Source organism: Protopterus annectens, chromosome 1.part1 (assembly GCF_019279795.1).
Source record: "Protopterus annectens isolate FY-2018-M chromosome 1.part1, PAN1.0, whole genome shotgun sequence".
Classification (NCBI taxonomy): domain Eukaryota; kingdom Metazoa; phylum Chordata; order Ceratodontiformes; family Protopteridae; genus Protopterus; species Protopterus annectens.
This window is the reverse complement of record NC_056726.1, coordinates 344,763,775-344,780,747: the sequence shown is the minus strand read 5'-3', so window position 1 is coordinate 344,780,747 and position 16,973 is coordinate 344,763,775. Positions and strand designations below refer to the sequence as shown.

At 40.3% G+C, this 16,973-nt stretch overlaps 1 protein-coding gene across 2 annotated transcripts in view; it reads left to right on the top strand.

Moving 5' to 3' along the window:
- The window catches only part of TPD52L1 (TPD52 like 1), a 1,279,033-nt gene that overhangs the window by 1,102,845 nt on the left and 159,215 nt on the right, over positions 1 to 16,973 (top strand). Inside the window, exon 6 of one of the 2 annotated variants that reach the window (XM_044075177.1) lies at positions 744 to 782. The exons of the other annotated variant lie outside the window; for it this stretch is intronic. Within the exon in view, the coding sequence (XP_043931112.1) occupies positions 744 to 782 (39 nt within the window). The remainder of the gene's footprint in view (positions 1 to 743; positions 783 to 16,973) is intronic. 2 annotated transcript variants of the gene reach the window in all.

Below are 16,973 nucleotides of genomic sequence, written 5' to 3'. Positions count from 1 at the left end.
TTTTTTTACCACAGGGTCTTAATGAACAGTCTGTTATTCTCGGCTACTACTTCTGAGTCCCTGATATGAGTCACTTGTAAAAAAACTGCAGATTCCAGAAATGTTATTTTTGCTGCCCTGGATTCAATATTTGGTTGAATCAACTGAGCCATCACTTTCACATATATAGTGCTGCTTAGCATTTTTGTCAGAATTTGAATGACTTGATCCATATTGCTTGAAATATACTGGACCAGCGAAGGGAAATTAAGTCTTGCTTAGTATTAATGACTATATGAAATAAACACCCACTTAATCAGAACACCTACCCTCAAAGACAAAAATGTTTAGAGTGTAAATCTTTGAGCAAGAGCTGTATGTTTATAAAATAATCAATAAAGTCAATTATTTTGCAGGATAGTTTAATAACAGTGACTAACTTGAATAAATCTAACATCAGTGCATAATATGCCCAGGCAGAAAAGGACTTCAAAATTAGTCTTCAGAGTGAAATGGGCAACAAAAAATGGCATATGAGAGTTGAATAAGGTAGTAAATTAATTTCTATTACCAGCATGGAATCCAGAATCAAGTATTTTAAATCTTGAACCAGATATAGCCAGTAAGGTATATCAAGTAGTGTTCTAACTTTCATGTTCAATAAATAAATGAAAATAATTTTTAACAGTACGCTGCTTTGTTTCATTTCTAATGTGCTGACCTGTTGCTTTTCTCTTTTTTTTCTTAATGCTTTCCTATGTAAGTTACTCAATTCGCCATTCAATGAGTATGCCTGCTATGAGGTAAAACTGCTGCTGTATTTCTTTCCCTTATAATCTGTCATGCTGAGAATGTTGACTTGTTTCAGTTTGTTGTATTTCTTTTCCCCTTATAATAATCTGTCATGCTGAGAATGTTGACTTGTTTCAGTTTCTAACAGAGCAGTAACTGTTAATTCTAATTGTGTATGCCTCTACAAGAACACACTTCTTAAGTACTAGAAAATGGTTAATGGTGCAAGTGAGGAATATTGTACATTAATAAAAACTTCTGGTCAAATAACTAATTGCCTTAACAGCTTTGCTAACAGCTATGTATGCATCTGTGTGTTAATTTGTTTGGGACATTTTAATAACAGAATATGAAATGATGTCTTTCGATTTTGGATGAAACCATAAAACCACTACTTTAGTATCTGTATTGAGCTAAAATGAGGAAGAGAAAGATGAGAGTTTTGAATACGAGACAGCATGAACTATGTAAAGAAACAGAATACTGGTTCACGTGATAACTGAAATGACAATAGGGGTTGCACTGGTATTCACTGCTTGATATGCTGTCAGTAGGGCAGCTGTCATATTAAGGATGTCTAGTTATAAGCAGTGACAAATGTTTATGTGGTTTATGTCAAACCCCATTTCCATCTCCTTGTGAGAAGGAAGTAGCTTCACTTTTCATTTTATTTTAATGAAAATGTCTCCTACTTGAACATTTTTTATAAAGTATTAGGTACAGCATTAAGACACCAAAAAGTATTTTGATGTGCTTACATTCTGTGAATAGCAGACCTAACTGGCTGTGTTGGATTCTATAACCATCTGATATACCAACTGAGAAATATACATTTGTTGCACTTGCTGCACTGTACTGCATTTATATATTTGTTGTCTGTATTCTGTCTGCAGTGTTTGTTCTCAGGGTAGTTCAGTAGCTAGTTTCATGTGGGGATTGTTTTGCTTTCTTTGGAGTCAGCCCACCTAAGGTGTTAGCCATTGACCAACACCTCTGTGTTTATCTGATTGCCCAAGGCTTATTTCCTCTGTTGTACTTGTAGTACAAAGACTTCTGTGAATTTGTACAGAGCCATATCAGAGCTAATATAGCAGAGCTAACTACCTGGCTGTGTTGCATTCTATAGCCATCTGATATACTGTACCAACTGATAAGTATACTTGTTTTGCACTTGTTGCACTGTAGTGCATTTATATATTTGTCCTCTGTATTCTGTCTGCAGTGTTTGTTTTTGCCACCCTCCCACCCGTGTTGTTGTATTCTTAAAGTTGGTGGCCCTGGAATTGCCCACCCCTGCGGTAAAATTGATTTTGGTCATTCCTCCTATTCCCATCTCATTTGCTCACTCAAATGACTACAGTGAGATCATTTGGGAAGGACTACCCACTTGCTTTTTAGACACTCCTGCCTGTCCCATCCCATCTCATCAGCTCAGTCTACTGAGTAGAGAGAGAGCATTTGGGAAGGCTAATCCCCTTAGTTTCTTAATTTTGAACTACCTTCTCTTTCCTCCCTCACCACTCAAAAAAAGAAAAAGAAAAAAATTTACACTTTATTCACCTGCTTTTACTGTAATTGTATTCTTCCTACATTATCACCTTATTTTTGCTGTGTGCTCTTAAGTGTTCAAGTGCTTTTATTCTGCTGCATTTATTACTCCTTGTTAGTAGCAAATTAAATTTGTCTTTTATTCTAAGCATCTTAGTTTTTGTTTTAGCACATGTGCTTCAGGCCAGTTACTTTACATTTAAAGTTATTGTGGTCTACACTCTTGTGGACAAACCCTTATCAAAACCCTCTCTCCAAAAGTTCGCCCAAGTGTTTGCAACACTATGTTTGGAAAATTCCCATCAGTTTCTCCTGCCAGCCGGGTCGACAGGGACATACTGAGACAGTGTAGCAACTGCCTCATGTTTACTGACAGCTCTCTTATCCTAGCACTCCGTTCTTCTACTTGCAAGAAATGCATCTACATCAGTAACCTGGACTCCATGCTCTCTCTCTTGCCACAGTCAGTACTCCTGACAAAGAGGAGATTGCCAGCACAAGCAGCACACCACTCACATCACATAGCCAAGCACAATGCACCCACCTATGCAGATGTCCTCAATAAAAACTTACCTAAACAGCAGAGACCTCAAAAACACACAAACATTCCACACAACACCAAAGATATCACACAAAGCAGACAACACACCAGTGTGGAACAAACACAGAAAAATGGAAGGCAAGAACCACCAACCCACATAGAAAGTATTTATTAAAACAATAAATCCAGATAAAAGTGCAGTATAAGCACTTTTGGGTATAACCCTTCTTCAGATAGTATACAAGTTAAAACACACTCCCATTATATACTCAAATCAATCAAATTCAATATTTAACCCTCTTTTTCTTATGGGCTGGCCTTAAAGGGATAACCTCATTTAATCCTGGGGCTTTGTCAGCTCCCATTCTGATGATCCATTGCATTTACAAAAATTCAGTGTCATTCTTTACGTCACCCCTTCTAATGTTCTGTTTTACCACTTGCAATGCCATGAATAAAAACTTATGTCCATTATTCAATGCTATGTGATTATACAACACATTATGCCTGTTACAAAATCTAATGTCAGACATGTGCTTAAAAATTCTGTCTTTAAATCTACAGTTCATTTTAACTACATAATAAGCAGCACATTGTTGACAAACAGCTATATAAACAATATTCTGCATATTGCAATCAGCATAAGCATTTAAATAATAACTCCTGTTATAGGATGAACAAATAAATTATCCTTCATAATATATAAACGGGCTTTAAAACATTGACATGCAAATGTACCCTTTTTTACAGTCGTAAACATTTTCATGTCATATATTTGTGGTTCATGACAAAATATACCTTTTAAATTTTTGTTCCTTTTAAATGCAAATCTTGGATATGTGCCTACAATCTGGGAGATCTTGTCATCAGAATTCTCCAATTATTTCTGAAGATCTGACAGATCCCCCCTATATCACTGCTATAGGTAAGGTGCATACATGCATCCATGGGACCCCTTTTCTTCCGACTCCTGTTGTTATTGTCTCCCCTTGATCTGGAGACCTTGCCATTATTAAACCAAGGTGTTGCAGTAGTGGTCCTCTTTTGTTTACTATGTTCTAGTTCATTTCTCAAAAGGTGGTCATTATAACCCCTATCTCTCAAATTTCTTTCTAAACAATCATGTTCTTAAAGAAATCCATCATCCTCCATGCATATTCTAGAGATCCTACAGACCTGCTCCTTAACAATGTTGTTAATTGTATATCTGGGGTGCGTGTATCAAACCTTAGTATGCTATTCCTCCAGCATGATTTCTTATATAGGGATGTCTCAATGTCACCCACTTCATTTTCTTGACATGAACATCTATTTAATCGATGTCTGTATAAGAGTAGTCCAAAGAGAACCTGAAAAAATCAGTAGTGGATTCCAAGTAAAATATAAATGAATCTAACTCTACTGGAGTGCCTTTCCACAGCAAGAACACATCATCCACAAACCTGCTGTAACATCCTATTTTCCTTTTACATTCATGGTCACTGTTAAAAATTGTAGAAAAAATGAGAGCCAGCACATAGTGGTGTAGAAATCCAATATAAACTTTATTCCATTCTTAAATCATGGCAAAACAGACTGGTTTCAGCAGATTTAATAACCCTTCATCAGACACTGGCCCCAATCAGCAGCTAGAGAGGGAACGGCGCATTACTGATATTGGTTTGATTATGTCCTTCACCTCACAAACTGCAGATGCTTTGGTCTCTGAGTCTACTCCTGTCAACAATATACTGTCCAATGAGGCTCCTTCTAACGTGATAGGCATGGTTACAACCAAAGGGCCTGGCGGCTATGTTGACAATTTTGTTTGATCAGATGAGAGCCAAACTGAAACTTTCCTCAGATGTTTCACCTTTTTTTGCTCTTCCTGCTCCGGTGAGGAAGAATAATTTGAGAAAGATAAGTGTATTGTCTCAGAAGGAACAAAAGAGATGACGAACATCAAATTGACTGGTAATGACTTTTGTATTTATAATTTATCAGGCATTGAACTTTCTACTGAACAGATGGACATGTTAGACAAGGATTTGACTTCTATTCGCAGTGATGGGGCTGATTACTGCCAGTTGGTAGTAGAACTTATGTTTTTGCATGCAATGTTATGCTTAAAATATTGATGCGCAGGAAATGTCACATGTATTGAGACAGCCTTGTGAATTTGTTCCTGTTATGCAACTTACAATGGCTATTTTTATAAAATCTTGTGAGAAAGAGATAGAAGAATATCTACGCAATAGCAGCAGTTAAATTTCACAATTTAAGTTTGCAACAGAGAAATGCTATCAGACAATTGAACAATGATAACAGGATAGTGATAAAATCTGCTGACAAGGGTGGGGCCATTGTAGTCCTTAGTAAAGAGTATTATTGTAATGAACTATCAGCATTATTACAGGATGTTAATGTGTTTTGTCCCATTTCACCGATAACAGGAGAGGTTTATTCATAAGGTGCAAGTTGCCCTTAAAAATATGGAAAGAACAGGTTTACTTGATAACCCCTTGGCAAAGTTTTTATATGTAGAAGATCCCGTGATCCCCATTTTCAAGCCATTGCCTAAGATCCATAAAGATTATGTAAAACCACCTCTCAGGCCCATAATTTTGGGAAGAGGCTTGGTAACTGAAAACATCTCAATATAGTTAAAATGCACCTTAAAACCTATCTTAAGAATGTTTCCCAGAATATTAAAAGATACGGCTGATTTTTTTGAATCTTTAAGTACCCAAGTACAGGCTGAGGTTTACTCATCATATATGTTTGTTACACTTGATATAAAGAATTTGTTCACTGTCATTGATAATCAATATGGCATTACTGCAATAGGTAACATATTGGAGAAAATCGGTCTTGGTACGGATGTTAACATACGAATATGTACTTTATTGAAACTGGTACTAGACAACAATGTATTTTTGTGCCAGGGCAAATATTATCAGCAACTGCATGGCATAGTGATGGGCACACCCTGTGTCAATTCGTATGCCAGTCTTGTCCTGGCACACTGGGAAGATTTGGTGATTTTTAACAGTGACCATAAATGTAAAAGGAAAATAGGATGTTACAGCAGGTTTGTAGATGATGTGTTCTTACTGTGCAAAGGCATTCCAGTAGAGTTAGATTCATTTATATTTTACTTGGAATCCACTACTGAATTTTTCAAGTTCTCTGTGGACTACTCTTATACAGACATCGATTATTTAGATGTTCATGTCAAGAAAATGAAGTGGGTGACATTGAGACGTCTCTATATAAGAAATCATGCTGGAGGAATAGCATACTAAGGTCTGATACATGCACCCCAGATATAGGTTCATAGGTAGGTACTAGACTATTGGCCCTAGGGCCTATATAAGCCTAGCCAAAATGGCACCCTGGCTATCACCACTCAACAAAATTATTTTCTTGTGCCCCTATCGAGCAGAGCCACAGAAGTGATCCCCAAGGTGAATTTCCTATCTCCAATCCAATCATCAAGATTTTTCTTGAAGAGTGCTAATGAGGGGCTTTGTTTGGTATAGATAGGTAGTTTGTTCCAGAGTATGGGAAGTCTCTGGGACAGGAATATATCCCTCCAGCATGTTCTGTTTATTGTTGTGACAAGGTTTAGGTCCTTAGAGCATGTAGCTCAGAGAGATTGGGATTTTGTTAAATGGAGCATGTCCAACAGCTGTGGGTTTGACATAGCTTTGTATGTTAGGCAGAGATCACCTCTGAGCAGGTGATATGTGACGGAGTAAAGCTGGAGTTTTTTGAGACGGTCTGCGTAGGGCATCTGTTTGAGGCTGGTAATCCTCTTTGTGAAGTATTTCTGCAGCCTTTCCAGTTGTTGTAGATGTCTTGTGAGGTACATACCAAAAAGGGCACTGTATTCTATAATGGGTCTAATGAGTGATGAGTAGAGGGGAACAATGACCTCTTTTTTCCTGGATGATAAACCTTTTGTGATGAGGTGTGCCACATAGAACGATTTTCTGACTACTGTGGCAGTGTGATTATCAAAGGAGAGACTACTGTCCACCTGTGTCCCAAGGTCTCTTATCACACTTTCGGTGTTAAGTAGACTACTGCCTATGTGGTAGTTCATGGGTACAGAGTTTTTACCAAAAGGGATGACAATGCACTTTTGGCATTGAGCTTGAGGCCATGGCTTTGACACCAAGCATCTGTTGCAGTGAGGCCCTTTTGTAGGATGTCCAAATCGTTAGGAGTTTTGATTATGGCTCCTAGTTTGCAGTCATCTGCGAACTTCATTAGCCAAAGACCTTCTGTGTTAGCCTGTACATCAGATAAGTAGATACCAAACAGGAGAGAACCCAGGACTGAACCAGGTGGTACTCCACTTGTCACTGGTCTGAAGTCAGATTTGGAGTCTGCTACTTTCACAGTGTGGGTTTTGTCAGTGAGCCAGTTGGCAACCCATCTTGTGACATAGGGATTTATACCTACTTTAGTGAGTTTATCTATAATTCCAGAGTGGGGGATGGTGTCAAATGCCTTGGCGAGATCTAGATAGGCTGTGTGAACCACCTTACCCTTATCTACGGCTTTGGTGACTACTTCAAAGAAGTCTATCAGGTTTAGGAGACATGATCTGCCTTTTACAAACCCGAACTGGGTGGGGTCCAGAGTTTGGAGATTACCAATGCCATTGTGTATAAGTTCCATGATGATACGTTCCATAGCCTTGCAGACCAGGCTCAACAGGCTAATGGGGTGGTAGTTCCCGGGGTCCATGGTGGCTCCCCCTTTGTGGAGTGGGATGACCGTCGCTGTGCGCAATTCAGTGGGCACAAAGCTTGAGGTAAGGCTATGATTCAACATGGTACTTAGCTGGGGTGCCAGTTCGTTCTGTAGTTCGTGTAGAACGCAGCCTGGGATGTTGTCAGGTCCCATGGATGCTGTGTTCTTGGCTTTAGAGAGTGTGTTTTATACCTGTGCAGCTGTGATTACAGGAACTTTGCATTCTTCCAGTATAGAGATGGGCCCTTTAGGGGGTGAGGGGGGGTAATGTTAGCACTGAATCTATCTGCAAGGATGTTGGCAATATCAGTTCGCTCTGTATATTTAGTGCCATTGTGCTATAACTCAGAGCAGATATGAGTGTTGTCATTGAGATTCTTGACATAGCTATAGAATGCTTTGTGGTTGTCTTTAGAATCAGTGGCGATTTTGTTTTCAATACTAGCTTTGGAGGATTTTATGAAGGATCTCAGCTTCTTACTGAGGCTGACCAGGGAGTTCCTCCAATCATGGGATTTTACTCTTTTTTGCAACAGATTCTTTCTTCTGTTGTAGAGTTTGTTTATGGCAGGGGACCACCAGATTGGCTTCCTTTTTTTGGATTATAGCATCTTGGTTCTGTTAGGGAATGCACGATCCATGCACTCATGTAAGTGCTTATAAAGTGCATTTGTGTAGGATTCAGCAGTCGTACCTCTATTGTCCATCTGCATGGGTGTCGTGAAGTTTGCCACTTCTGTCTTAAGAAGCGTGAAGTTGGCTTTGGAGAAATTTTTTACAGTTTTTTCCCTAATGGGAGGTGGGGGCGTGATGTGGATGTCTAGGGTGATTAGCTTACGGTAGGATCTTACCAACGAGAAACTGGCCTCTAGTGTGGAACACCAGTTGCTCATGTTGGTAATGACCAGGTCTAGGATATTGCTGCCCCTGGTGGGGGTGTGGATAAGGTGATCCAAGGTATTGGAATTTATGAATTCCAGAAAACGTTGAGCAAAAGTGTTGGCACATGAGTAGTTTTACCAGTTAATGGTAGGGTAGTTGAAATCGCCCATTATTAGGGTGTTAGGTTGTACCCTAATATTTTCCAGTGTATCAAGAAATGAGGAGTGGGTATGCTGGGGCATGGTGGGGGATCTGTAGCAGGCTACAATTTGGATTGCTGTCTTGCTCAGAGTTAGTTGCACTTTGATAATCTCGGATGCATTATGCTGAGCAACTAGCCTGGAGGTGTGGATATCCTTAATGAATATGGACATGCCTCAGCCTTTAGTGTTTCGGTCCAGGTTAGGTGGCCGAAAGGTGTGGTATGAATTATAGCATGGTAATGCATGGGTGCTCTCTGGAGCCTTGAACCAGGTCTCTGTGACTGCACAGATGTTGATGTCCTCCATTTTAAAGAGTTCTTCGAGTGAGTGCATTTTGAGGTTTAGACTTCTAGCACTGAGTAGCATTACCCTCAGATTTTGCTTGCTTGTACCTTTTACGGTGGTGACTTTGTCATTTGAACCTTGCCTAAAAAAGGCACTAAAGGGGTGGTAAGAGCCTTAGCCAATATCCGGAATCCCAAGGGTGACAGGTGCAGGCCATCTCTGGCAAAGCATCGTAGTCTGTTAATCATGTCATCCCAGGGATACAGATACTGGATCCCCTTAGAATGACACCAGAAGCTTAGCCAATTGTTGAAGTAAATCATTTTGTCCTTGTGCTGTGGTATCATTCTGGGTGATGGCAGGACCCTACTCAGGGCTAGGGTCATACCTGCCTGGACTACAAGATCGGAAAGCTCCTCCATGTCTCTTTTCATGTAGTCCAGGGAGGTGCATCACAGGTCATTCACACCAACATGGACAATGACAGAGTCATATTTGTACTTGTTTTGGAGTGACCTGAGTGTATGCGTTATGTGGCAGATCCTGGCACCTGACAGCTGACAGTAACTTTCTCCTTGTTTAGCCTGATGAGTGGAACATCAGTGTGCCTGACTATAGAGTCACCTATGACTAGAGTGTTGGGTACATTGTTATGTCTTATCGGCTGTGGTTGAGTGGCACACTGAGTTTGTGGGATATGTGTCTTTTTGGTTGTGTTGGGGGTGGAGGTTGGTTGCGTTTCTGCTTCGGAGGTCCCTGTTGCTTGGCCAGATTTTTATTGAGTGCCTCCATAAATGTAGGTGTGTGTTTTATGTTTCTATATGTGTGTTTTGGTGGTGTAGGTTTTGAGGGATTATGTGATGAGTGTGATGTGGTTTAAGTGTTTATCTTCTCCTCTTGACTGTCTAGTCCAGTCTTGGGTGAAGAGAGCTTTGCTTCCAGTTTGGCTATATAAGTGCATCTCTCACAGGTTGTAGTGTTGGGTGGTAGGAGGAGAGGGTTGTCTGTGTTCATGAGGCCATTGCTGCATTGCCCCAAGATGCCCAGATTAATCAGGTAGACAGGAGAAAACACTGGGAGCTGACCCTTAGACATGCCTGGATAGGTGCTTATTTATTAAGTACTATAAACTGTTTTCCTCTAGACAAGTGAGGAAAGTTGAGTGCTGTAGTAATTCATAGCTTATTTAGTGCTTACAATGAGTTCTGAACAAGTGCTGAGCTCAAAGAAACAGATTTGATTGCTAAAACGAAAAATGGCTAGTTCTAAGGGAAAATCTGAAGAGCAGACCTTATAGCACCAGGAATACTTTAACCTTAGCTAAGCAGTGATGCATAAAGTGTTTTTTTTTTTAGATAAGCTACCTAGTGCTTACCACTCCCACTGATAAGCTAGAAGGCTTCCCTCCAACACAGAAAGGCTTGGGGTCTCAGAAACTTACAAACAGTCCTGGATACAGCAAATCTGCATCTGGACTAGACTACTTACAGGAAAGGCAGGAAACAAGCTTAGATTTTTTTTTTTTTTTTTTGGTAAAGTGGAAAGGGAGAAAGGATAATTCAAGGTTAAGAAACTAAGTGGGTTGGCCCTCTCAAATATTCTCCCTTTATTAGGTAGAATGAGGTAATGGCACTAGACTGGGAGGAGTGTCCCAGATCAAATTTGCATTAGGGGTGGGCAACTGCAAAGCCACCAAGTATAAGAACAGCATACCAATAGAGAGGGAGGGTGGCAAACAAAAATCAGAACAAACAAACTCAAACAGATGCTTAACAATTGTAGACAATTTCTAGTTAATACCTCACACACAGTGAAACTAGCTTGAAAAGTATGCATCAGACAATAAAATTGATATAAATAACTCGTAAAAATAAGCAAAAAACAGGATACTTAATGTTATATATCACAGATCTGTTTGCCCAGTGCCCTTCCTCCGATTAGCTCAGTGTGAAATGGCAGAAACACTCACAAGTTAACTTCTTAAGTAACAGAGTTGAAACCTGAAACAACTTTAAAAAAAAGCTCGAAAGAACCAATGAGGTGCTTACTCCAAGCCGTAGTCCAGGTAACTCCAATCAGCCAATGACCATAAACACTTCACTCTCACTGAAATGCTATACTGGCTTTGGCTAAACTAAGATGGCCTGGAACATGTGCTCAGACACACAGCCTCTACCAACAAACAACTAGGCCCAAAACACAAGCCTGAATATGGACAATGCTACAACTACCCACACTACTTAGGTAGAAAAAACTGCAGAAATGTTTAAACAGATAAAAGAGCAAGAAGACTCTAGAGAATGCTTTTAACTGCAAACAATTAAGTTATATGATACACTCCATGGCAGGAAATCAGAACAAACAAACCCAAACAGATGCTTAACAATTGTAGAGAATTTCTAGTTAATACCTCACACACAGTGAAACTAGCTAGAAACGTATGCAGCAGACAATAAAAGTGCTATAAATAACTATAAATATACCTTTAACAACATTGTTAAGGGGCAGGTCTGTAGGATCTCTAGGATATGCATGGAGGATGATGGATTTCTTCGAGAACTTGATTGTTTAGAAAGAAATTTGAAATAGGGGTTATAATGACCACCTTTTGAGAACTGAGACAGAACATAGTAAACATAAGAGGACCACCACTGCAACACCTTGGTTTAATAACGGCAGGGTCTCCAGACCAAGGGGAGACAATAACAACAGGAGTCAGAAGAAAAGGGGTCCCATGGGTACATGTATGCACCTTACCTATAGTAGTGATGTAGGGGGGATCTGTCAGATCTTCAGAAATAATTGATGAATTCTGATGACTGATGACAAGGTCTCCCAGATTGTGGGCACATATCCAGGATTTGCATTTAAAAGGAATAAAAATGTAAAAGATATATTTTGTCATGAACCACAAATACATGACATGAAAAGGTTTCCAACTGTAAAAAAGGGTACATTTGCATGTCAACGTTGTAAAGCCTGTTTATATATTATGAAGGATAATTTATTTGTTCATCCTATAACAGGCAGGAGTTATTATTTAAATGCTTATGCTGATTGCAATCCGCAGAATATTGTTTATATATCTGTTTGTCAACAATGTACTGCTTATTATGTAGATAAAACGAACTGTAGATTTAAAGACAGAATTTTTAAGCACATGTCTGACATTAGATTTTGTAGCAGGCATAATGCATTGTATAATCACATAGCATTGAATAATGGACATAAGTTTTTATTTATGGCATTGCAAGTGGTAAAACAGAACATTAGAAGGGGTGATGTAAAGAATAACACTGCATTTTTGGAAATGCAATGGCTCATCAGAATGGCAGCTGACAAAGCCCCAGGATTAAATGAGGTTGTCCCTTTAAGGCCAGCCCTTAAGAAAAGGAGGGTTCAATATTGAATTTGATTGGTTTATTTGAGTATATAATGGGATTGTGTTTTAACTTTTGTACTATCTGAAGAAGGGTTATACCCAAAATCGCTTATAGTGCACTTTTATCTGGATTTATTGTTTTAATAAATACTTTCTACGTGACTTATTCGTTCTTACCTTGTATTTTTCTTTGTTTGTTCCTTACTTGGATGTAACTGGCAGAACCTTTAGTGGAAGTAACCCATCTTTTTATATATTTTGTGAACACACCGGTCTCACAAACACAGCTCATAAGACAAAACAGTAAACCATCACAGCCCATAAGACATAACAGTAAACCAAACATAGTAGTCATTGGCAACTCAATTTTGAGACACACTGATGTCCCCTCACCAGGCTTGACAAGGAGAAGGTCATGGTCAGTTGCCTGTCTGTTGCCAGAACCCACCACATCACGCATGCACTTAATCTCTCCACAGCAAGTACAAGTATGACTCTGTCATTGTCCATGCTGGTGGCAATGACTTGAGACGTACCTCCCTGGACTATATGAAGAGTGACATGATGGAGGTCTCAGAGTATGTGTCCCCAGGCATTTATGACCCTAGCCCTAAGCAGAATCCTACCTTCACCAAGAATGTTACCACAGTACCAACAAAAAATAATTGACTTCAACAATTGGCTTAGTTTCTGGTGTCATTTCAAGGGGATCAAGTATCTGTCTGCCTGGGATGACATGGTTAACAGGCCTCATGACTTTGCCAGAGATGGCCTCCAACTGTCACCACTGGTATTCCGGATCTTGGCCAAGGCTCTCGCCTCCCCCATTGTACCTTTTTAGACAAGGTCCCAAAGACAAATCTTCCAACATAAAAGATCTGTCAAATAGCAAATTGAAGGTCATGCTACTAAATGCTAGGAGCCTTAACCTGAAAATGCATTCACTGGAGGCTGTTCTTGCACTGGAAGATGCCGATGTCTGTGCAGTCACATAAACTTGGTTCAAGGCTGCAGAGAGCACCCGTGCCTTACCAGGATGTACCTCATTCCACACATTCTGACCCCAAAATGAGTTCGGGAAGACTAAGGGTGGTGGAGTCTCTATCTTTATTAAGGACAGGCATACCTCCAGATTGATCTGCTAGCATGATGCACTGGAACTACTCCAGGTGCAACTGACAGTTGGCAAGACACTCATCCAAGTTATAGCTAGCTACAGACCCCCATCCATGACTCAGGACACCGACTCCTCTTACCTGGATCTACTTGACTCCATCAACGTACCGTCTAACAACCTAATCCTTGGTGACTTCAACTACTCCAGCACAGACTGAGTAAACTCTTCCTGCACTAATGCATTCACTCAATGATTCCTTGACTTCATCACTTCTAACAGATTCGACCAGCTCGTGTCATCCCCCAGAAGGGGAAATAACATTCTGGACTTGGTTCTCACCAACATGGGTGACCCCTGCACCACTCCCATGGTATGTTCTTCCCTAGGTGAGATCAGATCATCGGACTGCCTCTTTTGAAGTTTCTATCCCACTCCCCCCCCCCCCCAGTTGTAATCAATCTAAAAAAATTCTCAAAGCTGACCACAACCTCCTAAGGGAGGGTATCTGTAGCCTCACACCACCGCCCCCCTCAGAGGATGCAGGCAACTATGATGAACAGTATGCCAATGCACTATACAAGCACCTGTACAACTGCATGGACTCATGAACCATACCCAACAGAACTAAAACCTGCTCCTCAAGGAAACACAGGCCTGTTTGTTGGACATCCTCAAGCAACAGGCTTTACAACAAAAGGAAGAAACTGTTGTCCAAGGGTAAAAAGGAACAAATTCCAAATTGGAAAAACTCCCTCCTTAGCTTCAACAAGCAAATTATATCACTAGTAAAAACCTCCAAATCCAATTATGAATTGAAACTAGTCTCTGAAACAAAGGGAGACCACAAAGCCTTCTTCAGATACATCAGGAACCTCCATGGCAAAGCCCAGGTTTGTTCCAAATTAGTACTTAACAATATCACCTACACTGATCCTGTTGACTTAGCCAACATACTAGCAGATAGGTTCAGAGCAAACATCACCCCCCTGTTCCTCCCCAAAGGCCCTTTCAACATCCCTGATACTTATCCTGGATCCTCACATCTCTGCAGATCAAGTGTTAAAGACCCTATCCAAGGCAAAGAACACAGCTTCCATAGGACTTGATAGTATCTCAGGGTGTATTCTGCACCATCTCCAGCAAGAACTGGCTTCGCCATTGAGCACCCTATTCAACCACACCCTAAGTACAGGCTTCATTCCAGCAGAGTGGAGAACGGCCATTGCCATCCCCTTGCACAAAGGTGGTGCCACTACTGACCCTGGAAACTATTGCCCCATTAGCTTGACAAGTTTGATCTGTAAAGCCATGGAGTATATTATTATGGATTTCATAAACAATTACATAGGCAATCTCCAAACACTTGGCCCCACCCAGTTCGGATTTGTCAAGGACAGATGTTGCCTGTTGAACCTGGTTGACTTCTTTGAGACTGTCACCAAGGCCCTGGATGAGGGAGAGTCAGTACATACAGCTTACCTTGACTTGGCCAAGGCCTTTAACACAATCTCCCACTTGGGCATCATCAAAACCCTAACACAACTTGGCGTAAATCCCTATCTCATCAAGTGGGTGGCCAACTGGCTCACTGACAAGACCCTTGAGGTCAAAATAGGCACCTCCACCTCAATAGCAGCCTGTCACTAGTGGAATTCCCCAGGGATGTGTCATGTTATTCCTACTGTTTGGCATCTACTTCTCAGAGGTCCAGGCAAAGACAAAAGGCCTGTGGCTGTCCAAGTTTTCAGATGACTGTAAGTTGGATGCTGTCATTGACTCCCCAAATGATGTTAACATACTGCAAGAGGGTCTCACAGCAACTAATGACTGGTGCCAAAGTCACAGCATTAAGCTAAATGCAAAAAAATGTATCATCATACCATTCTGCAGAAACATGGCCCCTACTGATTACCACATCAATGGCAACCTCCTAAACATGAGACCTGTAGTGAGAGACCTGCGTACTTAGGTTGAAAACAATCTCACATTCGACCATCATGTAGCGGCAGCCTTTTACTTGGTTCATCTCATAAGTAAAGGGATTACAGCCAGAAAAAAGGGGGTTATTACCTCTCTATACTCCTGCCTTATTAGACCAATAATTGAGCATAATGCCCTGTTTGGTATGTATGTCTCCAAACATCTGCACCAGCTGGAAAAGCCACAGAAATACCTTACAAAGAGAATCCATGGCCTCCAACACCTGTCCAATGTGGACAGGCTCAAATCACTATCACTCTGCTCGGTATCGTACAGATTGTTTAGAGGTGATCTGTGTCTCGCCTATGAGGCAGTCTTGGACCCTACCGTACTAGAGATGCTCCATATCCATAAGTTTAACTCCTCATGCATTACCTGCTCAAAAGGCCTGAATCTAATATGCAACATCAACAAAACCTGCTGGAGAGATAGGTTTGTCTCCCAGAGGCTGCCCCGTCTCTGGAATAGACTTCCCATATATATCAAACAGAATACCTCGCTGACCCTCTTCAAGCACAACCTTGATGAGTGGATGGGAAACCACAAATTTGTACCCGGGGTTCCACCTGTGTCCCTCATTGACAGGGGTGACAGGTGCTGACTGAGGTTTTTTTCTGGGGATGAACTCTTGGCTAGGCTTGTAAGGACCCCAGGGCCATTAGCCTAGTAACCTCCTATGATCCTATGATCCTTATAGTAGTGAATGAAAATGAAACCTCTATTATACCATTATATGTGTGAACATTTAAAATAATCCCTAGCATTTAATTGGTATTAATGCATACATTATTGTACGTAGGTAGCCATTTGCAATGTTGGGTCTTTTTTTTGTGATTTCTGTAAGACGGAGACTGAATGGCTGAATAAAGGGCACGCATATACTAACTCCAAGATTGCCATTTCTCACCATATTTAAAATCACAACTAAAAGTGCATGAAGACTTGAAGCAAATAAACACAGAATTTATAAAATAAAAAAGACCAGTGTTTATTCAAATGTGACTGTTAGCACTTTTTTCCCCCTTCAGTACATGGGATGACTTCCTCTGAAGGAGAAGAGCAGTGTTCAGTATTCACGCTTCTGCATTTCCAGTCTTTTTTTAGTGTGTTAGCACTCAGCATTACTAATGCCGATATTTCAGTAGGGAGCCATGTATGTAATTGTTTATTAATATATTGCAGTTTTGGTATGTTGCATTTTAATAAACAAGTATAATTTCCTACTAGTTAATTGCAGCATTTGTGGAGAAAACTGTCGTGTGTACTACAGTTAACAAAACTACATACAACAGCATACATTCTAGTGGGTTGTACTACATGCCAAATACTTAGGAATCATGATGTTTATTAGACTAGGCTGGGCCAGAAGGTCAGATACATAATTAGTGGAGATATTTGAAGCAGATAACCAAAGGACTATGAAATCCCTCTTACCCAAAATTATGTAGAAAGACTGTTACATGTACATTTGTACAAGGTAAACACTTGTGTCTATGGTTTTATGCCAATAGTATACTGTAT